A 26,686-nucleotide genomic window follows, 5' to 3' on the forward strand; every position below is an offset into this window, starting at 1 on the left:
GGCAGATGGAGTCGGGACAGCACGAACACGACGGGCCGAAAGGCCTCTTTCCGTGCGGTACTATAGAGGAATGCAGGTAGTTATGAAACTATGTGTAAACATATTTAATTTCCAGCAACGCCAAGAGCATTAACAACGAGTACACAGCGTGTTCATCTCTCTGGGTTAGAAAAGGAGAGGGAGTCTTGCTCCATTTCATAAAACCATGCACCGACCTGCCAACAACGGCGTGCACTGCGCCATCTTCAACCGGAAATTCCGTCATCGGCACGCCCACAGCCCTTACCAAGACCACGCCCACGACCGTGAGTCCACGCTGCCTCTGGGTGTCAGGAGTTACGCTCCGCCTCCTCCCTTGGCCGAGCAACACGTCGCTCCAAAGGCGTCGGTGCCTTCCACCAATCCCTTCCTTCGGACGACCAGGCCGGAGATCCACCAGGTACGGGATCTACTGAAGGTGGACCGCATTCCCAGCCGTGCCGTATGGGATGGGAAGCGGTTTCTGAGCCGGTATCGGAGAGGTTCGAGCGGAACAGCGGAGGGATTAGGGGATGGTAGTGTGGAGGGGGGAACTATGTTGTGCTGGCGGAGAGCGAACTATATATTTCCGGTTCCGGCGGGGCGCTGGTTTCAGTCTCTTCAGGTTCTAGGCGACAGCGGAGGTGGTGAGTAGGGTAAGGAGTTGAAATGTACTAAATAGACCATGGTAAGGATTTCAAATGGATCATGGTAAGGGTTTGAAATGTACCAAATGGACCAGGGTGAAGCCTTTATAATGGACCATGGTAAGGGTTTCAAATGGACCAGGGTGAAGCCTTTATAATGGACCATGGTAAGGGTTTCAAATGGACCAGGGTGATGCCTTTATAATGGACCATGGTAAGGGTTTCAAATGGACCAGGGTGAAGCCTTTATAATGGACCATGGTAAGGGTTTCAAATGGACCAGGGTGAAGCCTTTATAATGGACCATGGTAAGGGTTTCAAATGGACCAGGGTGAAGCCTTTATAATGGACCATGGTAAGGGTTTCAAATGGACCAGGGTGATGCCTTTATAATGGACCATGGTAAGGGTTTCAAATGGACCAGGGTGATGCCTTTATAATGGACCATGGTAAGGGTTTCAAATGGACCAGGGTGATGCCTTTATAATGGACCATGGTAAGGGTTTCAAATGGACCAGGGTGATGCCTTTATAATGGACCATGGTAAGGGTTTCAAATGGACCAGGGTGATGCCTTTATAATGGACCATGGTAAGGGTTTCAAATGGACCAGGGTGATGCCTTTATAATGGACCATGGTAAGGGTTTCAAATGGACCAGGGTGAGGTGGATATGAAATGGACTAGGTGAGGTGGGCTTGAAATGTACCAAATGGACCGTGGGGGTAGGAGCTGCGGGCAGCGTTTTATGATTTAAAGTACATGTGTTAATTCTTCTTTACATGTACCTGAAAATGGGTATTTTGTCTGAAGTAGCTGTCCTTTATCACTCCTTCGCCTTCTCATGCTGTTTAATGCCCTTGATTGGACAGCTGCTGCTGAAAGTAGTTGCATTTCTCACTAGCATGCCTTAAATCAAATACTGGCACAAAAATCAACATCAAAGTTTCAAAAACTAAATAGATTTTTAAGGGATTGACAGTTGTACAGTTTTTCTTTTGAAAGATTACCCCCTCCTCTCCACCTCATCCCAGCCTTGAAGAGGGTCATTGCTGTGGTGACTTACAAATATTTGTGCATTAATGAAAAATTCTTGGGCAAACTTGATTTACTGTTTAGTATTAATGCTGTGGTGGATTAGCAATGCCCTTGCAGTTGGGGATCAGATGTTTGCTTTCACAACTTTTGATTTTGTGTTGTCCAATGTTTTCATCATTTATCTATCTCAAGCATTTAGGGCAGAAATGTCAGGATTATTGTACTGCAGTGTGTGTGGCATGTAAGATCAGGTAAAAGAATTTGTATAGGAGTTCTCTGTTTAGGAGATATTTCAGGTAGAATGAGATTATATTGGGCAGTTACTCTTGTAATGGGATTTAGTGTGACATTCTACAAATGGCAACATTAATGTGACTTGTTATTATTTGGGTGCAGAATTTTGTTCAGAACACTTGAAAATAATTCCAATATTCCACAGGATTTCCAATCACCCGAATCCCATACCGCAGTTTTTATTTTGTTTTAATCAATCTATAATCTGAAGAACTGAAACTTCCAATAAAACATCTTCGATGATGTATATTCACTCGGATCCCAGAGCCTAAACCTTCTGCCTGAGGCAAAGATCTTTTCAATTTTATCTCTTAGTTAAGGTCTTAACAATCGTTCCTGTCTTTGTAAGTGTGCATTTGATGAGTTTTCTTCCTGTATGGAGCAATACATGCAGCTAGGTACTGGTATAAGTCAGTTGTAATGGTACAATAATTTAGAAATTAGGTCGAGTATGTCATGATTTCAAGATTGAGCTAAGCCTTTTGTGCATTTTTATGCCATCTGTGGTTGTTTGCTTTATGAAGCCTTTAGCACAATAACATTGCTTCTTCAAAAAAATCAGGCTCCTTTTTAGTTGTTTTTGTCAAAGAAGAGATTTAATCAAACAATATGAAAAACAGTCTATTTAGTTTTAAATTGACCTTTTTCTGGTTTGGAGTCCACCATTCATTAAGTCCCACTTTAAAAAAAAATGCATACCTAATTACTTAGCACAGATGGTGCTAAGTTGCCAGTTGCTCACATTGGGGAGGGTGATAGCCTGGAAAACTAGTGCCTGTCCTCTATTTGTAATCTTGTCTTGTCCCTGTCTTTCCATGCAAGAAAAGAAATTGCCTCTATAGTCTTCATCTGAAAATATCAAGTTTTAATGACCAGTCAGAATTAGCATTAATTTGTGTATGAGTTATTTTTGAATTGACCGTATTTGTTCTGGCTGTGGGTGATGTTTTAAATAATCATGAAGAAAAGTGATCTGCTTCAAAATAAAAATTATCTTTCATATTACAAAGATTTGAATTAGCATGAAATGCGTGTTTTTCCCAGTAGGTATGTGTGGGAGCAGATGAGCTCTTTCATCAGGTAGGGTTTCTGACCTTTCATTGAAGCAATCCAATCCAAAGATATAAATTGTGCGCTTTATGGATGCTGGGTGCTTTCTCTTTGACCTTTCTGTGGCCCTCAACATGGTCAACCGTATCGTCCTCCTTTTGACATTTTCCTGTGTTGCCCAACTTGGTGGAAATGTCCTCACTTAGTTTTACTCTTGCCTGTCCCGTCATAAATCAAGCTTGAGCAAAAGTTTCTCTTTCCATTTATTTCCATTGTCTCTAGAGTTGCCCAAGAACATGCAGCTGCAGGCTGCCTTTTAGTTGTGCAAAGTGGAGCTGTTAACAAACTAATGCCAATATTGACTCCTTTTGTGCCTTCTTTTAACATTGTTATTGTACTACTTGATTATTATTCACTCCTGGTTTAACTGTGATTTTCTTCAGTTAAAATGTGGAAAGAATTAGGTCCTCTATCTGATAAAGTTGATTTTCATCTGCCTGTCCATGGCCGCAGTTCCACGCTGATCCAGACTGAGAAATATTTTCATCCCATTTGACTTTTTTGTTTTTGCCCGTATATCGTCCAAAACACATTCTTAACTTCCCGTCTTGGTTAGGCCACCTACCTTTTACCTACAATTTACCCAAGACATTGCCTATCCTGTTCCAGTCCTGTTCACCTTGCGTATCTGTTCTTGTTAGCCTGTATTGGTTCTTGATTTTCCACTCCATTTCCCCACATCTCCTGTTTTGTAATTTGATTCTTATATTTAAATCCCAAACTAGTATTGTCTGTCTTATCTCAGTCTATTTTTAAAGCTCAACTCTGATCATCTGAATTGCAGTCTTTTATGCAGGCTGTTCTCATTTTGCATCGTTGGCCATGTCATGAACTAGCTGGGCCCAACTCTGGAATTCCGTCTGTAAAACTTGAACTTTTATTTCTTATCATTTTGTCAAAAAACATTGGCCACCTTATCAGAACCTCCTCTTTTGTCTCAGCATCTTTTACTAAATCTCTTAGATACTTCCCCCCACGTTAAAGTAGCTGTATAAATGCAAGTTGTCTTTGTTAGGTTAGGTTATTATTATACTGCACATGGCCAGCCCTACAAAATAGAGGCTGGGGAGAGAGAAATGCAGAATGTTTGTTTCTTAACATTGGGTTATTTGAGTAGCTTGTTCACTTGGTCTGGGTTTTTGCTTATTTACATACCTCGGCACTGCTTCCTAAACTGTATTGTCTGCCTGTCATTTCAAGACTCAATTTTGACAATGTTGCCTTTTAATCCATTAAAAGTGAAAAATAGTTACTTATTTACTACCCATGTGCAGTTGATTTGAGGACAGTATGCATACTTTAATTGGCTTGAAGCAGATCAGGTTTGGTTAAGGGGAGGAGTTTATTGCAATCTGATGGAAATGATGTACTATCCCTTCTTTTCAATTTTTCACGTCCTGCGTAGTGGGACAAGGATTAATTTTGGTTGTCATGTAGCATCCTGTATTGGCTGCTACTGATTGTGAAGATAATTGAAAGTTCAGCCATGTTTGCAGGGATGTTGTTGCTGCAAGATAGGTGGAATAAGAAATCATCAGACCATCTTTGATCATTTTGCTAATGGATTTAGGCAAAGCTATCGTAAATGCTGTGGGAACTGTTCACAATTGACTGAGAAATTCAAGAAAGGAACAAGCGACAAAATTTTGAACAGATTCATAAATCTTTCGAAGCTGTAATTTCCTTTTAAGTGATTTTTGTTTTTACTACAATTCCAAATGATCTCTCCGTATGGTTACTGAAATTAATTTTCTTAAAGTTGGAATTAATTCACCTTTTTTAAACTGAATTTTAGTCAGCTTGTGTGGTACAAAACCAGTTTGGCCCAGCGAAATAATGGTGGCCAAGCAGAGAATCCGGATGGCAAACGAGAAACACAGTAAAAACATCACACAACGAGGGAATGTTCCCAAAAGTTCGGTAAGTTTTAGTCTTCGTGTCTGTGTGCTGTAAAATTGAACTAAATCATTTGTCTTTTTGCCCTGTGGAACTGCTTGGTTTATGGCTAATAATAAATTAAGCCTCAACTAAATTTACCTCTAACGTGGTTCAAGAATTAGGTTGCCCAACTAACAATTGGGACTTCAAGAGAATTAATTCTTTGCCCTTCCAAACCTTATTTCAATAGGGTCTTTATGCTGCACAGAAAGCTTCAGGTTCTGCTGAAGTTCAGTTAAATTTTTAGTGCCAGAAAATTTGAAATTAAAAGCCTTTTAAAGCCTGTTCACGACTCCTAGTTTTAAAAAAAAATGCAGTTCCCATTTGTGACATCATTCCGTCCCTTGCTCTGATTTTTCAGTTTCATTTTTTTGACAGTCTTTCCAAATTCCTCGCCATATGAGTTGATTAGCCTTTATGAGCCTCTGATGATCCCTGAGCTCGTATACTGTTCTGTGGCAGTAATGTCAGTATTTCTGTCTAAATTGATTGAAAACTTAATGATGCCTCCATCAAAATAGGTCAATGATGAACTAATTGGAATCTTCTACTTGTGTTTATCATTATCAGTTGAGCTACTGTACTGTACTACTTAGCTAATCTGTGCATTTCAGTCATAAGAAACAATGTTATGCTTTCTGATTATTTAGGATCTCATCATTTCAAACCTGTCCAGTATCAGTTAATTCAGTGAGTATGTTTGTGAAGTAATGAATAGCACATTTGTCTTCCAGAAAACAACACCAGATGAAAAATCATCAGTTGGTCCCTGGCTATTGGCACTTTTCATTTTTGTTGTTTGTGGATCAGGTAACTTTTAATTTTTTTTAAAAAGTCATTTGTTTAAATCAACCTTGAAGTTGTGTGTAGTATAGCATAATTGAGAGTACAATCTGTCTAAAACTGTCATTAATCTTCAGTAGTGAAGATAAGCTGCTTCAAAATGTTTAATGATATTGATGGCTCATAGATGATTAACGTGTTTGTCTTGGATAATGCACTTTACAAAATGTAATGTAAATAGTCTTTTGCTGTCCCAGAATTTGACTATTGCTGCAAAAAGTTATGCTCACTTGTAGCTTTTTGTTTGGCATTCATTGTGACACAATTTTGTCAAATATCACTTTGAAGATAAGTACTAAGATTCGTACTTGATAACAATTTAAAGCCTGACATTTGACTGTCAATCTTAATTGGTGCACTTTTTCCATGGCAGCTATTAAAATCCACTGCTGTCAGCACACAACCTCGACTGAATTGACCTGAGGAGTTGAGTCGAAGTGGCTATGGTGTTTTTGTTTTGTGTGGGGGGGTGGCATTGGCCTTTGCTTTTAAACACTAATTAACCATGAAGTAAAACTGGCACAGTCTAAGGATGGGTTAGGACTGACGTCACTGCGCACGTAACATGGCAAAGTCAGCAGTATGCTCACGGTGGTATCCTGAAGTATGTCACATTCAGCTGGCATCACCGCTGACTTCCCAACTACGGAGGCTAGTGGCCGTTTGGGTGGGTGGTGTAATTTCTCAATTTTTTTGCAGTCATTTTTCAGGCAGTTTTCCTTTAAATCAGAAATTGATGTCTGGTAAACAATAGAATTAATTTGTTTTGATTTAATTGAAAATTAGCCTTTCTCGATGTCTTGCATGTTCTTTAAGATTGTTTTTGACTTCCCACACCACCACCACCACATTTTTTTGGACATCTTAGCATCATTTTGATTTGTTATTTCTTTGTTCCTTCAGTTGACTTTTCTTCACTCCGTACCTGGTTTCATTTTTTTTGCTATGTCTCCTCATTTGAAAGTGTCTGAATGTTGAAGACATGGATTCTTGCCTTTCCTCTCACACTGAAGCCCTGATGTCAATCCCTGCATTGTAGCTGAGGTTTGCATTCCTGATGGAATTCATTTGATGAAAAGCTTGGCTGGTTGAAGGCATCTCCCATCACTTGGGAGCATCTAATGGGTTTATAACAGTCTGGGTTTTGATGTATCCTTTGTGAATTGGACGTATGTGCACACTCATTCTTTTTCAAGTAGGTGCCTGAATCAAAGTTTTCCTAGAACAGCTGGTTCAGAGTACTGCCCTCAGAGGGGGAAAGGTTGAATGGAGTGGTCAGGGATTGGTGTTGGGCACTCACATAGAATGTTTCACCATATTGAAAGGCATTCACTCAACACATCATCTTGCTCCGTAAGATCCTGCACTTGCTCACTTTGATCACTCTGCATAACATAGTTCTTGCTGTTTTGTGTACTAACGTATCTTCCCCCAGTGGCAGCTGTTATTTGCTTTTTACTGTTAGTTAGCCAGTCCTACATTCTCACCATCTCAAAGAATTCCTCAACAGTTCCTTATTGAGTTTGTTAACGTAGATAACCTGCTCTTTATGACTTTATAGTTTTGGGCATCTTTCCCTTGGTTATTTACATAAGTCACCTGGAATCCAAAATTATCAAATATCCTGGTAATGTATTAAATTGGGGTGGAGCCTGCAGGGTCATGACAGACCAAGACAATCTCTAAGTAGATAGAATAGGTCAGTTTGTGCATTATAAGAAAAATAGAACTTTCGAGAAATAATTGATGATTAGCCCAGTTGGGACTAGAAGAGATCTGGAATATATTGGCTAACCAGTCATGGTGAAGCAACAGCAAAAACAGAAGTTGCTGTAAAATCTCAACAGGTCTGCAACATCTATGAAGAAAAAAAAAAATCAGTGTTTTGGATCCGGTGACCCTTCCTCAGAACAGAAAGGTCAAGAGTGTGCATGTGATGCTGCCTGGCTCTGAGTGCGCATCTTGGGATGCAGTGAGTGCACCTGTTTGTGGAACGTGGAACATTGAACATCACAGAGATATCTCTGATCCTGGGAGGATTCAAAACATGAAGGGTGGTACTTTACTTGGAGCGTGGGCTGAGTCTGAGCCGGAGGCAGTCACCCGAGGAATGTGATATGGCAGTAGAAATGAATTGTAGCAAATACTCGGTCAAACACCAGGAGTGAGAGTGAAATTAATGTCGGTGGGCAAGAAGAAAGATTGGAATGGAAATCCTGTCAGAGAGGAGCAGAGCTTCTTCAAGGTGGGCATGACTAAGATGTGGCAGTGAATTAATATGAAATAGAAATGGAAAGAACTGCAGATGCTGTAAATCAGGAACAAAAACAGAAGTTGCTGGAAAAGCTCAGCAGGTCTGGCAGCATCTGATATGAACAAGTCAGTTAACATTTCGGGTCCAGTGACCCTTTTCGTTTAGCGGTAAAGCAGCAGTTGTCAAAGCAAACAGAATGCTGTGTATTACTGAGTATATCTTTTAATGTCAGAGTATTTGATGTGAGTGGCACACTGTTCTGACTGAGACATGTTACACATGGGGATAGCTGACCACACTTCTGGTCATAGTGGGAGCTTTTAGACCTTAAAATATTTTGTAAAAGGGAAGAGTTGGACAATCATAAATAATATACTTCCAAATCAGAATGGTGTTACTTGGAGGGAAATCTTGCAAATGGTATAGTTCCCGTGTATCTGCTGCCCTTGCACTGCTGCTGCTGAACATCAGTGGAGGAGGGAGTACATGCTTGTGGATGCGATTCCACTCATGGAGTTGCTTTGTCCAGGGTGGTTTCAGACTTCGTCTTGTTGAAGCTGCACTCGTCTGTGCAAGGCAGAAGCATTCAATCACACTTCTGGCCTGTGCTTTTTTAGATGGTGGATAGGCTTTTGGGAGGTAGGAGGTGAGTTATTTGTCAATTGAATTAACTGAGAGGCTAGCTTCATCCAAACATTTGTCCTCTATAAAGCTTTGTAACTGAATTAGGAGAGCTGATTAGAAATCTGTTTTTTTTTAATGTTGCACTTTTTGCTATTTGGCTCCTGAGTTTTGCCACGTTGCATTGCAACATGACCTTCAAAGACACATGTTAGAAAAAAAATTTGGCAAGATGTCTGAGGTACCTTTATATTTTAAGCAGTCTGCTTGGGTCATGTATTTGATATGTTTTTCTCTTGCTAGGCAGTAGTGTGAATTATTTTGGTGCAAGTGACATGCCAAGAGGAGTCTGGTAAGCATTAGGTAGCATTAGTATCAGGTGTAGCCCAGTGAAGATGTTTGATTTTTCCCCAAAGTAGTAATTTGAATCTATTTGCTAAATGTAAAATTATTACTGGTCAAGGAACAATTGGTCCAGTCTAGGATTGCTCATGGGCGGCTCAGTGGTTAGCACTGCAGCCTCGCAGTGTCAGGGAGCTGGGTTCAATTCCAGCCTCGGGTAACTGTCTGTGCGGAGTTTGCACATTCTCCCCGTGTCTGTGTGGATTTCCTCTGGGTGCTCCGGTTTCCTTCCACAATCCAAAGATGTGCAGGTTAAGGTGCATCGGCCATGCTAAATTGCCAGTAGTGTTCGAGGGGTGAATGTTATAGGGGGATGGGTCTGGGTCTGGGTGGGACGCTCCAAGGGGCGGTGTGGACTTGTTATGCCAAAGGGCCTGTTTCCACACTGGAGGGAATCTAATCTAATCTAAATCTAATCATAATTAAATCAAGTTCTGCATTTTTTAGGTATTAACTTGGTAAATATTCCACCTGTTGCTTTTAACACGTTGTTATTCTGTGTGACATTTAGCCATGCTATTGATGTTCTTGCAATATTTCCACAGGGTTTGAAAACAAACGACCAGTACTATCTCATGACAGATCTGGTGAAGCTAATTGAGCTTCCTCCATTCCACATTGCTGCAGTCTCGGATTCTGCTCCTCCTTTTTTCACACAGGAAATGCACTCTTTCTTGAATGTATGACTGAGCTGCTCCTGTTCCTTGCACCAAATTCTGTTCATTGTGCAGGTGTGATCTGAATGAGTAAAAACCTGTGGAAACAGACCCTTTTTGGTTCAGTCTCTCTACAGTGGGGAAACGATGTGTAGACTGGATGACTGTTTCATAGAACATACTCCTCGTTTTTAAAAAAAGGCCTTGAGCTTCCAGTTGCCTGCCACTTTAACACACCACCCTGTTCCTTGGCTGACATCTGTCTCTCAGGCTTGCTGCAGTGTTCCAGCGAACCCCAGTGCAACTTGTAAGAACACTATATAGAGTTCAATAATTTTAGGGCTTAAATCTCCCATTTCCTGTCCCCTACCCTACACACCAGGCCTTGTTATCACAGCCTATAATTACACACTAACTATTGTTAATCACTGAAAGTCCACATTAACAGCTATTCACCCTCCTAGCCAGATTATTGTCAACTTCTTTGTCTGTCCATCTGCTTTTCTCTCTCTTTGGGCTCTATTCTTAATCCTTTTGTTCACTCCCTACCCAGCCCCCTCCCTATTTTCTGCATAATAAATTGATGTTTTCTTAGCTACCACCAGTTCTGAGGAAGGGTCGCTGGACCAAAATGTTAACGCTGATTTTTTTTTCCCATCACGTGCTGCCAGATCTTCTGAGCGTTTCCAGTAACTTCTGTTTTTGCCCCTGGAGTTCAGTTGGTCCATGCTGACCATGCTCCCAAATTAAACTAGTCCTACCTACCTGTGTTTGGCCCGTATCCCTCCAAACGTTTCTTATTCATTACGTATCCAAATGTCTTTCAAACATTGTAACACTACCTGCATCCATCACTTCCCCTGGTAGTTCATTCCATGTACTAACCACACTTTTTAAAAAAAAATTGCCCCTCGTGTTCTTTTTAAATCTTTCTCCTCACCTTAAAAATGCCCTCGTGTTGAACTCCAACACCTTGAGGGAAAATATCTTTGCTATTCACCTTATCTATACCCCTCGTGATTGTATAAACCTCAATTAGGTCATCCCTCAGCCTCCTACATTCCAATGAAAAAAGTCCCAACCTATTTTTATAGCTGAAACTCTCCATATCCAGCAACACCCTAGTAAATCTTTTCTGAGCACTGTCCAATTTAGTAATATCCTGCCTATAACGGGGTGATCAGAGCTGTATACAGTACTCCAGAAGAGGCCTCACCAATCTCAACATGGCATCCCAACTCCTATACTCAAAAGGTCTGAGCAATGAAGGCAAGCATGCTAAATGTCTCCTTAACTATCCTGTCTACCTGTGACGCAAATTTCAAAGACCTATGTACCTGAGCCCCGAAGGAGTATCTGTTCTATAACACAGTCTAGTCATTAAGATAATTGATGCAAAAGAAAGAGGAAGGAAGAATTTTTTGTTGATACCATTTTTGTGATTTGGAATGATTGAAAGAATAATGGAAGCAGAATCACCAATAATTTTCAAAAGGAAATCAGATAAGTATTTGAAAAGGAACAATCTGTATAACTACAGGAAACAAACAAGGGAGTGAGACTAATTAGATTTTGTCTGTACTAACTGTTGGAAAAGCAGAGGGCCAAATAACCTTGGTGTGTTCTATGATTTTATCACCCGATTCCGTTCATTCTACATTCCAGTCCTTTGTGAGGAAATATCTTATCGTCAGCTTTGCCTTTCTGACAGCACAGCTATGTTTGTATTTGGCAGATGTATGGGTCACCTTGACTAATTTTTGCCCCCAACTCCACAAGCTTTATCTAAAAGTGACTTTGTAGTATGTGGAGCAGTGGACGGAGAAGCTTTAGTCAGTTTTAGAAGGTCAGATGTTAAATGTATTTGCATTAGTGGAAGTAGACCACCTATATCACATCTGTTATTCTTCACAAAGACATGTTACAACACGGAGACAGGCAACCAAACCAAGTTAGCCTTTTTATTTGCCATACCATTAAATTCAAACCTTGAAATATCTTCAAGATTGGTTCCAATGGTGGTTCCTCAGATTTTTGAATAACCAGTCCCAGACACTTTACATAATTAATTCTGGATGCCTAGCTTTGTAGTGCAAACAAAGGACTTAACAATTTATTAACAATTCAGTAACTTCAGCAGAGCAACATTAAACAATGAAATGGTCTAAATGGTTTCTGTGATTTTAAACCCAGTAGGATTTATTCTCAGTGATAATGGGAACTGCAGATGCTGGAGAATCCAAGATAATGAAATGTGAGGCTGGATGAACACAGCAGGCCAAGCAGCATCTCAGGCTGCTGGGCCTGCTGTGTTCATCCAGCCTCTCATTCATTATCCTAGCCTTTATTTTCAGTCGCATTCATACAAAAGATAGACAGGCAAGCATAGTTAAGGGATAAATAAAAGAACCTAACAAACTTGATTAGATTTCTTAGATGGTTTTTCACAATGCATTGTTCCACACCTATCGATAATAGGTTTTTTTCGGTTGGTTTTCTGAAGATGTCTGTCAGGGGCCTCCTTTTCACTTCACTCAGAGGAAGTTTGTGATACTTAGTTTCTAATCACCAAATATCCAATAGCTGATAACAGGAGGCTAGGCAGTAGCTTTCACATCTTCATAGTGTAGCATCAACTGTCAAATTTTTTCCAGAAAACGTTCCAGACAATCTGCATTTCCATATTAGTTTGACATTCTTCCTCAGGAAGACCCAGTTACTGTTCAACATCAGTCTTCTGACTGAGCACAAGGTCTCTCCCAGACTTGCTGGAACCAGTTCCCATTGTTTATAGCCAGACATGTGCTATATGTTTAAACATACTTTGGCGTCAAAGACCCTACAGAACCTTTGGACCAAGAACTGACCTGCAATTAACCTCCAGCTGTGGCCGCTCAAAGAAATGTTTGTTTGTTCTCTCTTCTATGTTTCAACACACATTGCTGGCCATAGTCTAAAGCTCATTTTCAGGTCTGTTTTAAGTCCACAACTCCAAACCATAATTGATAAAAGAAAAGAACAAATAATTAAAAATTAGCAAGGTTTCTCACGGTTAATAACTCCTTCTTGCTGTGTATACTGAATCAGTGAAAACAATATCCAGCTAACCATCAAAGAAAATGCTAGATATGGGTGTCAAGCTGATAGGAAGAGATGCAAGCCATTTAACCTCAAGTCTATTGTCATTTAATGGGATAATGGTTGACCATTGGCCAAACTCCATAGACCAGCCTTTGTCGACTGCAAAAACAAACAAGTCTTTGATTTTAAAATTGTTAAATTAATTCACTATTTTGCAAATGTCTTATTCTGTTCGTTTTAGACCAATAATGCCTGATCTCTCATTTGTTGACATCAGTTAATGTGTCCCACAGTTTTCTCATTGATTCAGATTAAGGCATATTAAAATTCTGATTCCACCTGCATATTTGCAATGAAACGTCCCTTTGCATCATTGCTATACTTGTCTATGTGTCTTTGTACCTCATCATTTTAAGTTGATAAATGCAGTGAATAGTTCAGGTCCCAACGTATCCTTGTAGGATGTTGCTAGTCACGATACTAGTTACTGGACCCGCATGTCTGCAATCCCTTCTCGGTATCTTATGCTACTTGACCATTTTTCTAGGCAGGTCCGTAATATGCCTTCAATTCCATGAGATTCAGTGACAGCTAACTCTTTCTTGGGACAATTTATTCATGTGTGTACCTTTGAACCTTTACTCAGCATCAGATCAGTATGTGAAAGAGCCATAAAGGTCAACATCCCAGACTTTGTGGATTGGGGGTGTTTGGTGTACTGCATTGATGGTCGCCTTTCACCATTGGTTGCATGTTTGACACTGACTGCACTGTCAGCATGTTGGGTTAGCACAGATTAGCGCAGAAATCCTAAAGTTGCAATCGGTCAGTCAGGGCTGTCTTTCCTATGGCTGACCCCAGAACCAGCAATCATGCTGCAACAGTTTGACACCCCTTAAAGATGAGCACCTTACTCATTAGGTGTTACTGGGTTTTTAACTGCAATGTAATTCATAAAATTGAATAACAAAATTGGCCCATGGGAAGAAAGATCATGATAGTGTTGTAGAATTGTCAATTAGAATTTTGAGCTCAGTTTTTAAAAGAAAAATGAAAAATAGATAGAAAAATAAAATGCTGCAGCAGCTGCAAAATGGAAATAAAAACAAACTACTGGAATTTTCAGGGTGATGACCCTTCAGGATTCAACAATCTGAAAGATTAACCGTTCCTCTCCACACTCTTGCCTGACCCATTAAGTACTTCCAGCATTTTCTGCTTACGATATTTGACAGAGTTCTACTTGGCTTTACGTTCCACTTTCACCTTGACCTAATCTTTAACTTTTTTACCAATTTAACAATAACTAGATAAATTGTGATTTTTATCTTGTGTTCTGTTTCTTCAGTGTCTGATTCTTCAGATTATTTAATGCAATAGATTGCGTGGGCACCCTAATGACCTCACTCAGGCTCCAGGCTGTGAATGTCACTGTTGGAGGTCGCAATCAGCTGCAGTTGTATGACAGGACTATAGAAGTGAAAATCTGGCCAAAGATTGTCAGATCTCTCGGCAAGACCTGCTGAGAATTGAGTGGCTTTGCTTCTGTCCTGGCTGACTGGAAACTCTGATTTCACATTGAACTTTCTTTTATGGAATCATATAGCATAGAAAGATATCTCTGTACCTCGGGGGTGGGGGGGGGGGGGGTGGGGGGAGAGGAATGTCTGAGTAGTCCTATATACCTGCCATTTCCCAATTGCTTTTGGTACTTATTCCGTTCTATTTTCCTTTCTTTATTCCGTTCATCCAATTTTCATTTTAAATGTTATTAAATTTAATTGCCTGTTGCTGTCTGTTTCTGTCAATTAAACTGTCAGATGTAGAAGCAGAAGTAGGTAATTCAGCCCATCATGTTTCCTCTTCCATTCAGTGAGATCATGGCCGATCCGATAATTCTGAACTCTACTTTCCTCCTTTTTCTCAATATCCTTTGTTTCCCCATGTTACAGACCAGACCAGATATCCTCTCCAGGCCCCAACATTCACCGTACTGTAAAGAGATAGCCGAGACTCAACTTTTTATATTTGTTTAAAAGCAAGTGTAAGGAGCTATATTCCAAATGGTCCACCACCATGCTTTAGTTAAAACACACTTTATTCTTATAGCAAAAAGTTGGCATAACCTTAACTGTTGAAATATTCAACAAAATAATGTAACCATTAATCATCAACTGTTCCAATGTCGGCTGCATTCCACATACACTCAATTTTACAAAAATGCAGTGCAGCAAAACTGTTATGGTTCTCATGTCCTGTCGCTCTCCAGTCTAGAAGTAACAGTCTGACTGTCTTGATTTTTAAGAGGAAGCCTCACTATCTCAGACTTCACTGTGGCAGCCAGGACCTCCAGCTTTTAGCTCAGCAGCCAGCAGAAAGCCTTCTGATTAACTGGAAGCAAAATTCAAAGCCTTCCTGGGTATGAGGGAGCTGTGACCCTGTCTACTCATTATTCTTTTGTTTCATTTTTGGGGAGAAAAGCCACCACCCAGGGAGGACAAAATAGCTGTTAATAACCGTCTGTCTGAAGGAGACATCCCAACGCTACTGTGGCAACACTCCTCTGCAAGAGAAACAGCACAACTCAGGGTACATTCATATCACACCTTTATTGGTTCAAAGTTTCAGTCCGAGCGTTTGAATATTTGTTATGACTAACCTCAACAGCTTTCTGCAGTAACAACAAACCCAGAGATCTATCTTTTAAGAAGTTCCTCCTCATCTCTTAAGTGGTATCCCCTTACTCTTAAATTATGCCATCTGGGTCCTGGACTCTGACAAGGGGAAACAAACATCTTCCCTGTCAAGTCTCCTGAGAATCTTGTGTTTTAGTAATATAGCCTCTCATTCTTTAAACTTAAATGATTACAGGCCCAACTTACTCCATCTTTCCCCACACCATCTCATTTAGAACTTTGCCTATTTTTTCACTTGTCACTGAATTAAAATCCTGTATTAAAATCCAGCACTGAATGTACCTGCAGTGAATCAAGGTTGTGATTCACCCCACCTTATTGAGGGCACTTAGTAGGCAAGACCTTGCCACATCAATGAATGAGTGACAAAGCTGGCACTTCCTGGTCTATGGTTGCCCTGTGTGAGAGGGGCAGCATAAAGTAGAAGTTGTAGGACCTTCCCTGGGCCTACTCCTGGACTTGGCCAGGTTTGTTCACGAGTTCAGGGTGAGTGTGACCTACTATTAACGCCAGATGTGTTGTTCAGAATGCTAGCTTCGTTCCCTCGTCAGAGTCTGGCTCGTTTGATAAGGAGTGTGCAGTGTCCTTGATGCCTTCCCAAAATTTTGAGTATCATAGGAAGATTGGAGTGTCTCATGAATGCAACAGTATTTTAAATTAAGTTCATTTCATTTTTGTTCAGCGCTGTTTTGGTTTAATTATGTTAGTGGTGCCACCTTAATTTGAAGGGCCACTTGTCCATTTGGCACTCTGCCAGTGTCAGCCCTGTTTGGTTTATTTTCAAATAGGTATTCATATGCTCTAGCAAACCCTGAAGGAAGGATCAATTCTAATCATTTAATAAACTGTCACCCTCAAAGATCTTCAAATCAAGAAGCTATTAAAAGGGCTGCATGGTGGCTGTGTGGTTAGTGCTGCTGCCTCCCCATGCCAGGGACCCACATTCAATTCCACCCTTGGGTGACTGTCACTGTGGAGTTTTCACATTCTCCAGTGTCTGTATGGGTTTCTTCTGCGTACTTTGGTTTCCTCCCACAGACAAAAGATATGCACGTTTGGTGGCTTGGCTGTTGTAAATTGCCCATAGTGTCCAGAGATGCAGGCAAGAAGGATTAGCCATGGGAAATGCAAGTTACATGGATAGCATAGGGAAGGTGGGTCTAGGTGGATTGATCTTCAGAGAATCAATGTAGACTCAGTGGACTGAATGGCCTGTTTCCACTCCATTGGCAATTCTGCAAAAACTTAAATGTTAAACGAGAAGGTGGGGAAATTGGCGATTGGGATTGTAGTTCTCCTTTCAGTACTATATTTATGTCCATTGGCAGAGGTTTCACAATACTGATCAAACATTACTCTGTACAAGGTCACAGTGTCCCTGTTTAAAATATGCTACTTCATTGATTTTTACTTTCCTACATTGCCCTGGTTACAGTATAACAATTTTGCCACGTATTCATTTACCATGCTTTTAAACTGAATACATAAGACATTTGTGAAATAAAGGCTCAGCTTTCTGCCATGCTTTTCACAGACCTTTCCTGCTGGCCTTGGGCAGATTCATCAGAATTTTATCAGTTCCAAAGATTAGCTTTGAGACATGATTACATAAAGAGGAAAAGAAAAGTTTTATGGGATTTTTGAGGCTTTTAAGATTTCAAAAAAAAGTACTGTCACGGAGGAGTTTGGATTAAGATATAAAAATGTGCCGTTTGAAAATTTAGTTGTGGGATGTGGATGTCGCTGGCCAGACCAGCACTTCCCTAATTACTTTGAGCTGTCTTCTGAACAACTGCTGTACTTGGGAGATGCGTTAACAGTACTGTTTGGAAGGAAATTCCTGGCCCAGTGATATAGTTCCAAGTCAGCGTGATGTGATTTGGAGGGACTTTACAGATGGTAGTACACTCAAACGTAGCTGCCGTTGTCCTTGTCGATGGTAGATGTAACAGGTGGAATGTCTTTTCTTGTTCACTCACGGAAAGTGGGTATCACTGGCTTGGCCACTATTTATTTCCCATCCTTAATTGCCCTTGAAGGGGGTAGTAAGCTGCTTCCTTGAATCACAGCAGCCCATGTACTACAGGTAGGCGCAATCCTGTTAGGGAGGGACTTCCAGGATTTTGACCCACTAATACAAAAGGAGCAAAATTTATCTCCAGGTCAGGATGATGAGTAGCTTGGAGGAAAATCTAAAGGAAGGTAGTGTTTCCCTGTATTGGTTTGCTTGTCTTTCTCATGGGGTGCAAGTTTGAAAGGTACTGTTGGCAGAGCTTTGAATTTCTGCATTGCATCTTGCAGGTGGTACGTATCACTGATATCACCAGCAGTGGAGGGAGTGGATGTAAGTGGATATGGTGCCAATCAAGAGAGCTGTTTCGTCCTGGATGGTGTTGAGCTTCTTGAATTTTTCTAGAGTTGCACTCACCCAGACACGTGCAGAGTATTCCATTGCAATCCTGACTTGTGGCTTGTACATAGTAGTCGGGCTTTGGGGAGTCAAGAAGTGAGTTACTTACTGCGGTATTCCTAGTGTCTGGCCTGCTCTCGTAGCCGTAGTGTTTATATGGCTAGTCCAGTTCCGTTTCTGTCAACGGTAATCGTCATGATGTTGATGGTGGACTGTTCAGTTATGGTAAATAGATTCAATGTCAAGGGGTGATTGTCTCTTATTAATCAAAGGGTGGTCATTACCCAGCATTTGTTCGGCACAATTGTTTCTTGCCTTTTCAGACCAAGCCTGGATATTGTCTAAATGCAAAAAGGTAGATTCATAGAGCTGTACAGCTTGGAAACAGATCCTTCGATCCAAATCATCCATGCTAACCAGATATGCTAAATTAATTTATCGTTCTCAACTGTTTCTATCCATCCAGATACTTATTAGATGTTGTTATTTGTACCAACCTCCTGCACTTCCTGTGGCAGCTCATTCCATGCAAACTCCACCCTCCTCGTGAAAACATTGCCCCTTAGCGCCCTTTTAAATCTTTCCATGCTCACCTTAAATCTACACCCTCTAGTTTTGGACTCCCTACCCTATCCATGCCCTTCATGATTTCATAAACCTCTACAAGATCAACCCTCGGCTTCCGATACTGCAGGAATCATAGCCCCAGCCTACTTAGCCTCTCTTAGCCTTAGAGGCTCCATACCTCGAACCCTGGCAACACCCTTAAATCTTTTCTGAACCCGTTCAAGTTGCACAACATCCTTCTTTTAGCAGGGAGACCAGAATTGAATGCACTGTTTCAAAACTGGCCTAACCAATGTCCTGTACAGTTGCAACATAACCTCCCAACTCCTATAGTCAGCGCACTGACCAATAAAGGCAAATGTACAAAACACCGTCACTATCCTATCTACCTGTGACTCCACTTTCAAGGAACTATGAACCTGCAATCCAAGGCCTCTTTGTTCAGCAACACTCCCAAGGACCTTAGCATTAAGTATGAGTCCTTCTCTGATTTGCCTTTACAAAATACAGCACCTCACATTTATCTAAATTAAACTCTGGCTGCCACTGCTTGGCCTCCCTGATCGATGGCCCATTATACTCTGAGGTAACCTTCTTAACTGTCTGCTACACCACCAATTTTGGTGTCATCTGCAAACTTACTAATGTCTGGACATGGTGAGGTAGTAAGAACTGCCGATGCTAGAGTCAGAGATAAGTGTGGACCTGGAGGAACACAGCAGGCCAGGCAGCATCAGAAGTGCAGGAAAGCCGACATTTCGGGTCGGGAGCCTTCAGAAAAACCTTTCAGAAGAAGAGTCCTGACCAAAAACATCAGCTTTCCTGCTGCCTGGCCTGCTCTGTTCCTCCGGCTCCACACTGTTAATGTCTGGACGTGGATTGCTTCAGTATCTGAGGAGCCGCAAACGTGGCTGTTGAATGTTGTGCAGTCGTTGAATATCCCCATATCTGACCTTTTTAATGTTGGAGAAAAGGCTATGGAAGCAACTGAAGGTGGGTGGGGGTATCTTTTATGCTACCTATTGCTACCACAGTGGTGGTGATGAAGAAATCAGTAAGTGTTGAAGGCAGTTTATACAGTCCCAATCAAATGGGCTGTGTATTGTGCTTAATGGTGTGAGATTTTGAATGTTGTTCTAGCTGCACTTATTCAAGAAATTGGAGACAATTTCATCAAACATATATTTCTTCTGCCTTGGAGATAGTGCATAGGTATTGAGGAGACAGGAGGTGAGCTACCTGCCTCCCAATTCATGGCTACAAAAGCAGGTCAGAAGCTACCATATATGAGGCTCATTTTTCATTTATAAATCTTTTAGTTCTGAAGAATTATCATACCATACTTTCTTTTTCAGTCTTCATAGATACGACCAGACCTGCTGAGATTCTCCAGAATTTTTGTCTATTTTTCAGATTTCCAACATCCATAGAATTAACTTGTTTCTATGACTCATCTCGATCAGTTTTTGGCAGCGGTAACCCCAGGATATTGGTAATGGCGGATTCAGCGAGGCTAATGTCATTGAACAGCAGGAGACAATGGTTAAATTCTCTGCTGGAGATGATTGTTGTCTGGCACAAATGTGACTTTTCACTTAACGGCCTAAGTGTGGCTATTGTCCACATCTTGCTGCATCTGAATATGGGCGATCTGAATCTGAGAAGCCATGAATGGTGCTGAAGGTGGTGGAACCTTGTGATGGAGGGAGAGTCAATGACGAAACATTTGAAGATGACTGGACCCAGGACACTAACCTGAGGAACTCTTGTAGTGATATCTTTGGATGATTGACCTCCTAACAACTATAACCATCTTTCTTTAATGCTAGATATGACTCCAACCATTCCATCCAGACCTTTCTCCCCTGTTTCTATGCAATTTTGCTTGATTTTCTTTGCCGTATTCCTTTGAATACTCAAGAGCAGTCCCTCTCACATCCCCTCTGGAGTTCAGCTATTTTGTCAAAGTTGGACCAAGGTGCTAATGGAATCTCGAACTGAGGAGCCTTGTCAAACTGAGTGTCGATGAGCAGGTTATTTCCTTGCACTTGCTGACAGTAGCACTGTCAACAACCTCTTGCGTTGTTTTGAGTAAGAGTAGACTGAGGGGGTTGTAATTGGCATAGTCTTTTCCTGCTGTTTTGTGTTTGGGACATAGCTGAGCAACTTTGCATATTGCCAGTATTGTATCTGTATTGGAGCATCTTGGGTGGAGACCTTGCTTGTTCTGGAACACCAGGCTTCAGTGCTCATGGTGGGAATGTTGTCAGAGCCATTGCTAGTGCCTTCATCTTTATCACCTGTAATGAATTGAGTAAGCTTAAGACAAAAATCTATGGTGCTAGACACTTGAGGAGGGCATTGAGATGGATCATCCATATAGTACCTCTGGCTGAAGTTAGATGAAAGTGTTCAGCCTTGTCTTTTGCACTGATGTTTTGGACTCCCCTATTATATAAGATAGGGATGTTTGTAGTGCTCATCCTTCTATGTATTTGTACACCACCATTGTTGACAGTGGCAGTCAACATTAACTTATCAATAACTCACCGCAACACCCTGGACCCTTAGTAAAACAGAGAGGAACACCTATACAAAGTCTTTACAAACAGTGTGCACCCCAACAACTTCCTCAGCCAATGCCTCGCAAATAAACAGCACCAAGAAAACGTTGCACACCCCAACACACTGGCCACCTTAGAAATACAGAACTGACAACAATAACAAACAAAAGAACTGTGGATGCTGTAAATCAGGAATGAAAACAAGTTGCTGGAAAAGCTCTGATAACAAGGTGTAGAGCTGGATGAACACAGCAGGCCAAGCAGCATCAGAGGAGCAGGAAGGCTGACATTTCGGCCCCAGACCCTTCGTCAGAAAAAATGGAAATGCTCAGCAGGTCTGGCAGCATCTGTGAAGAAAAAAAATCAGTTAATACTTCGGGTCCAGTGACTTCAAGACTCCTCCGATCTCTTGGAATAAGGATAGCACACAAACTTGACCACATTTCACTAGTTATGCTTAAAAGTGTAAGACCCCCAGACCAACAATGAGCAGGACAAATGTGATATTATAAAATACTGTGCAGCAACTACAAGAAACATGACATAGGACAGACAGGCAGGAAATTTGCCACCAGGATACATAAACACCAACTCGCAGCAAAACAGCACAGCCAACTTTCCCTCATTTCAATCTATTCCAACATAGAAGAACATCAGTTTAACTGGGACAAAGTTACAGTACTAGGACAAGCAAAACAAAGACAAGCATGAGAATTTCTGGAGGCCTGGCTATCAACCACTGATGCGGTAAAGAAGCATGTTGAGATGGACTCCATCTACATACCTCTATGGTACAAAATGGAAATCAGCATGCCCACCATGACAAACTGGACCATGTAAATTCAGAGCAGGACAGTACAAGAGCACTTCAACGGAGGCTAGGCAGCACTGACAATATCAGCCAGAAGGGAATCAAAACATTTGCATGAAAAGCAGTCAGCTTGGCAAACCAACCAGGTATGACAATATTGCCCATCAACAGAACATCAGTAGTAAAGAATGCTTCAAATCTGACTCATGCGTCCTCCGGTATTTAGCTTTGGTTCCCATCTTCATCATATGAAGACAATGCACCATTTGGTGCAGAAATTGGTCATTTTGAAGCCTTTTACACCAGAGATGATTTGGCAAAAGGGTTCCTTTCAGTGCCACATTCATGACTTCTCTTTAAAGACGCAAACTGTACATAGATTCATTTTGTGTTAATAACCAATAATCACTACTCCATGTTGTAGTTTTACAGGGTCTAAAGACATAACTGACATTGGAAAACTCAGTTTTTATTTTGTAGATATTACATGGAGTAACAACATCTTGTTTCTCCAATGATTCCTGGAGGATAACGTGCTAGATATTTTTAGCTTGCTTGATGTGCATCTCATACAAGTCCACCAGACAATTCTGCATTTCATGGCTACCCATTTCATTTCCCTCCTCAAACTCGGAAATCTATTTTAAATCATTTTGATAAGCAAATCAGCAGATGGCCATTAACTTAAACAGCATACACTTCCTCTCTGCTCCAACAGTTGTTTAACACAGTGACAGCTTTCTAAATGTTAGTTGTGCATGGCCCCAGTTTCAATGTCTTAAGTTAAACCTGCTTTGGCAGTTATGATTTAACTTAGTTCGTTCCAACACTGAAAATATTGGATTAGTGTTCAAACTAAAGCTGTACCAGCTTTCTCATTTTAAAATTTGTTAATTAATTCAGTTTCCTTACAGCCCCAGGATTCCTTCAAGTAGATTCTCTGCTCGTGTTTGTTCTTGTGTAACCTTGCTTTTTAAATACAAAAACAGCTCTGGTGACTATAAACTTTCCAAGATTGTCATTTGCTTTTAATTTGATTTTTTAAACTGACAATATTTTTTTGTCTCTTCGCCCCCTCCCCGCAGCTATCTTCCAGATTATTCAGAGTATCCGGATGGGCATGTGAAATGGACAAAATTCGAATCTCTACCTTTTTAAGTGTCTTGCTGTTAATTCCAGCTGAGAGTCTGACCATTCCAACACTTCATTTGTCTTACAAACAATGGATTTTACAGAATTGATCTTTCTGTAATTGCTTTTGAAGAAACCTTTAATTCCATGGTGTTGCTAAAAGCCTAGTTCATTCCTCCATGTGACCCAAGAAGGCAAGGATATAGTAAAAAGCCATCCAACAATTTAATTTTGTATTTTAATCAGGGAAATAGTTTGTAAGATCATATTTAATGTGAATACTTTATCATTATATATAGTTGGTATGTAGGTAAGGACTTTTTTGGTGTACTCAAATTTTTCCCCATTCTTTCATGATCCTTAAATTGTAGAGAAGGTGGTTCTGCTCCCTGTCCAATTTGAGATCCAAAATGTGCATCTTTCTAAATCAAATTTATAGTTCTGGAAAAGTGCCTTCTTTTGTATATTAAAATGTACAACCGTTTTAGGGCTTTGGTCTGAATGCTTCTCTGATCTTAGAACATGAATTGACTTTGGTATTTGTTTTTCTGTTGAAATAAGGGCGATCTACTCTCATGTCTTAAAATATTTGTCTGATCCAAGAACTAGCTGAAGTTGGGAGGGAGAAGAGAATGGTTTTGGGGGTTGGGGGAGGTTTCTGTTTTAAGTGACCCAAGTCAGCCATCCGTAGGTTTTAAGAGCCTAAAACTGTCCCATTCTGTTGGGTGAGAGCAGCCAGTTCCAAGTTATGTCCACAGGCAGTTTCTTCTCTTGGTAAATGAAACAAGCTAAATGTAAGGAGCTTCTCTGTTGCCTACACTGTATGGTCTGATAATGTTGTAAATCGCGGCATGCTGATAACTCCACATTTTGTGATTGCTTGATTGCTGCTTTGTCTTATCAGGTCCAATCGATTGTGTTTGACTGTAAGCAGCTGCAGCATTTGTCGCTGAAATAAATATATTTTTGCTTGAAATTGCTGATGTACTCTGTTAATTCTCATGGTCTCCAGTATAAATCACTCTTTGACTCCATTAATGGGAGGAAACGATGGTTGATCTTAAGAAACCAGATATGGGTGCAGCTCTAGTTGATATTCCCTTGGGAGTTGAGGCCAGGTGTAATCTTCTGGTACAGACCAGATCAGACTGATGTAGTTCGATCCTCCCTTTATGTCATAAGACCATAGGTTATCTATATTTGGTCCTTATTTGTTTGTTTTCATTATTAAAATATGGATATAAGAATGTTTATGCCTACATGTGGCTCCAAATGCACAGCAATTTGGTTGACTCTTTATTGTCTTCTGGGCACCCAGGAATGATCAGTAAATGTTAGACTAGCCAGCGGCACTCTCATCCCTTGAATGAAGGCATTTTTAAAAAATGCATTGAGCAGAAGCGCCAGCAAGGATTAGTCGGGTTTAATGACCTCTTTGTGTGCCATATATCCTATGTCAGTTGCATAAGTAAACAAGTCATGCTGTATTTGCATTCTTCAACCAGTGGAGGTGTTGCAGGTATAAATCATATTGCACTGATACATCCCTGATTGGTTGAAGTGTGTGGTCCGTAAAGCCAATTAGTCATAACAGATAGGGATTCTTCCAATAAGTAGTGGTGTGCTTCTTGCTTCCAATTAAGCCTACCAGTGTGTCGTGAGGACAGCAGGTAGCTGACTTTTGAATGGAGGGGAACTAATGAGTGGTCAGTCTTTTGAAAGTCAGCACCCATCTTGTTGACTCAGCTTGACTGTATAACTAACCAGTGAGAATTCCTCTCTTCCTAAAAGGTTATATTTGCCAATAACATTGCCTCTTTGTGTTTTTAAAATATTGCCAATAATACTTTCCTCCTGGTTCTAGTTTATAGACTTGAATTGCACCAGGTGGTAGGTTGAACAAAGGGACTCGAGAAAGACACATTTCTCCGAACGTATCAGATTACCTGCAAGTATTCTGACCTGCAGCTCCCAGACACACACTCAGGCCTCTAACGTGAGTAGTTTTCACCTGGCTTTGGAGAGAGTAATAACTGATCAGATAGGATTACGAGCAAAATTGCACTCCCTGTCATCCAAACCTGTCCTTGACCGAGGAATGTTTTATAAAGGTTGCACTGTCATCACTAAACATGAAGTAGTCACTCATCCTTTTGTGTAACATGTTATATTTTACTGGATTAAGATAATTTGTATTAATTTTGACTTTCTTGTGTATGGCAATCCAGTTACTTAATTGTTCGACCAAACTGAACCAAGGTTTATGTAATTCTTGGCACCAGAAAATAGGTTGGAATCCTGTTCAATATGGTTTTCGGAAGAGAATCACTTGAGAAAATTGGAAGGCCTGACAGGAAAGGGTTGGAGTCATACTTGGCACAAAGGAAGGTAGTTGTGGTCCTAAACACACAAGAACGAAATAACTACGGATGCTGGAAATCTAAAACAAAAACAAATTGCTGGAAAAGCTCAGCAGGTTTGGCAGCATCTGTGAAAAGAAATCAGTTAACATTTTGGGTCCAGCGACCCTTCCACAGAAGAGTAGTCCTATTGCTTAGCAGAATAAACGTGGCAACTGGCAGTGGAATTGTTAAAACTGTCTATTTTCTGATTATTATGGTTTATGCAGATTTGATTCTTACAGCTCAAAATGTATACCCAAAAAAATGAATTCATCAAAACATAAAGCAGGAACAAGCCATTCAAGAAAGTCATGACCGATTTGATCACAGCCATTACTCCAACGATGACTGCCCCACCTCCTCTATACCCTATTAACTCTGTGTATTGATACCATAAAACAAGTACAAAGTTAACTATTTCTTTTGCAGATTAGCTTTACAAAGGATGTACAAACTTGGAGACAGTGCTGCAAAGATTTACTAAATGGTACAAAACAAGACATGTTTTATTGCCACTGGATGTCTCCACACACTTTCACAGAGGTTTTTGAAGTGTGTTCCCTGTTACTGTCAGGAAATAACGGCCAGATGTACACAGTTAGATCCCATAAACAACAATATAATGATAATCAGTTCCATGATGTTGATTTAAAGGGTAAATATTGGCCAGGACACTGGGAATGACTTTAATTCTTTCAGATATGGCGATGAACTGTTTTACATCTATTCCAACAGGCAGGTCGGATATCAGTTTAAAATCTCAGTGGAAAAACTGCATGTTTGACAGCACTACCTTTCCTCGGTTCAGCACTGAAATGTTGGATGTGACAGGTAGATTGAATGACTGGAGAAATTGAGATTATTTGAATTGCAGAAAAGGTGAAGACAATACCGTTTTGGATACTGCTGGGGGGGTTGACCTACCAGAGGAAAGCCATAGTAGTCAGTTCTCTGGCACTGAGCCTGACACTGTGGCAAAGAAGGGAAGGGGGCAGAATAGAAAAGTACTCGTGGTAGGGGACTCGATAGTTAGGGGAATCGACAGGAGATTTTGTGGGCAAGATCGGGATTCCCGGAAGGTATGTTGCCTCCCTGGTGCCAGGGTCCGGGACGTCTCCGATCGGGTGTATAAAGTTCTGAAAGGGGAGGGTGAACAGCCAGAAATCGTGTTACATATTGGCACAAATGATATAGCCAGAAATAGG

General features: G+C 40.7%; 2 protein-coding genes across 6 annotated transcripts in view; one reads left to right on the forward strand and one right to left on the reverse strand.

Annotated features, from left to right (window-relative positions):
• eif2a (eukaryotic translation initiation factor 2A) overlaps nucleotides 1–577 on the reverse strand; it is a 67,686-nt gene extending 67,109 nt beyond the window's left edge. The window contains exon 1 of one of the 2 annotated variants that reach the window (XM_048541796.2): nucleotides 287–577. Coding sequence is in view for 1 of the 2 variants with exons in the window: in XM_048541794.2 (XP_048397751.1) it covers nucleotides 216–243 (28 nt within the window). In the remaining variant the exon portion in view is untranslated. Of the gene's footprint in view, nucleotides 1–215 lie in introns of both variants that reach the window. The other variant, XM_048541794.2, reaches the window with a different exon arrangement.
• Nucleotides 304–24,055, forward strand: LOC125457512 (stress-associated endoplasmic reticulum protein 1). Of its 4 annotated transcripts, none has more exons than XM_048541798.2 (4): nucleotides 304–439; nucleotides 4,901–5,025; nucleotides 5,778–5,853; nucleotides 23,034–24,055. In XM_048541798.2, the coding sequence occupies exons 2-4, from the start codon at nucleotides 4,942–4,944 to the stop codon at nucleotides 23,072–23,074; spliced, it is 201 nt and encodes a 66-aa protein (XP_048397755.1). In that variant the 5' UTR covers nucleotides 304–439; nucleotides 4,901–4,941; the 3' UTR covers nucleotides 23,075–24,055. The 4 variants fall into 4 exon arrangements, with proteins under 4 accessions (XP_048397755.1, XP_048397754.1, XP_048397756.1 ...); XM_048541797.2 differs by lacking the exon at nucleotides 304–439 and adding an exon at nucleotides 490–665; XM_048541799.1 differs by lacking the exon at nucleotides 304–439 and adding an exon at nucleotides 562–674.
• Nucleotides 24,056–26,686: the final 2,631 nt, after the last annotated feature.

Source organism: Stegostoma tigrinum, chromosome 14, assembly GCF_030684315.1.
Source record: "Stegostoma tigrinum isolate sSteTig4 chromosome 14, sSteTig4.hap1, whole genome shotgun sequence".
NCBI lineage: Eukaryota > Metazoa > Chordata > Chondrichthyes > Orectolobiformes > Stegostomatidae > Stegostoma > Stegostoma tigrinum.

Excerpts from the sequence above, each read along its gene's own strand:
- LOC125457512 (XM_048541797.2), top strand. The coding sequence starts at position 575 with ATGTTGTGCTGGCGGAGAGCGAACTATATATTTCCGGTTCCGGCGGGG. Across the intron at positions 666-4,900 it reads TCTAGGCGACAGCGGAGGTG|TCAGCTTGTGTGGTACAAAA; the intron begins GTGAGTAGGGTA and ends ACTGAATTTTAG. Across the intron at positions 5,026-5,777 it reads GGAATGTTCCCAAAAGTTCG|AAAACAACACCAGATGAAAA; the intron begins GTAAGTTTTAGT and ends TTTGTCTTCCAG.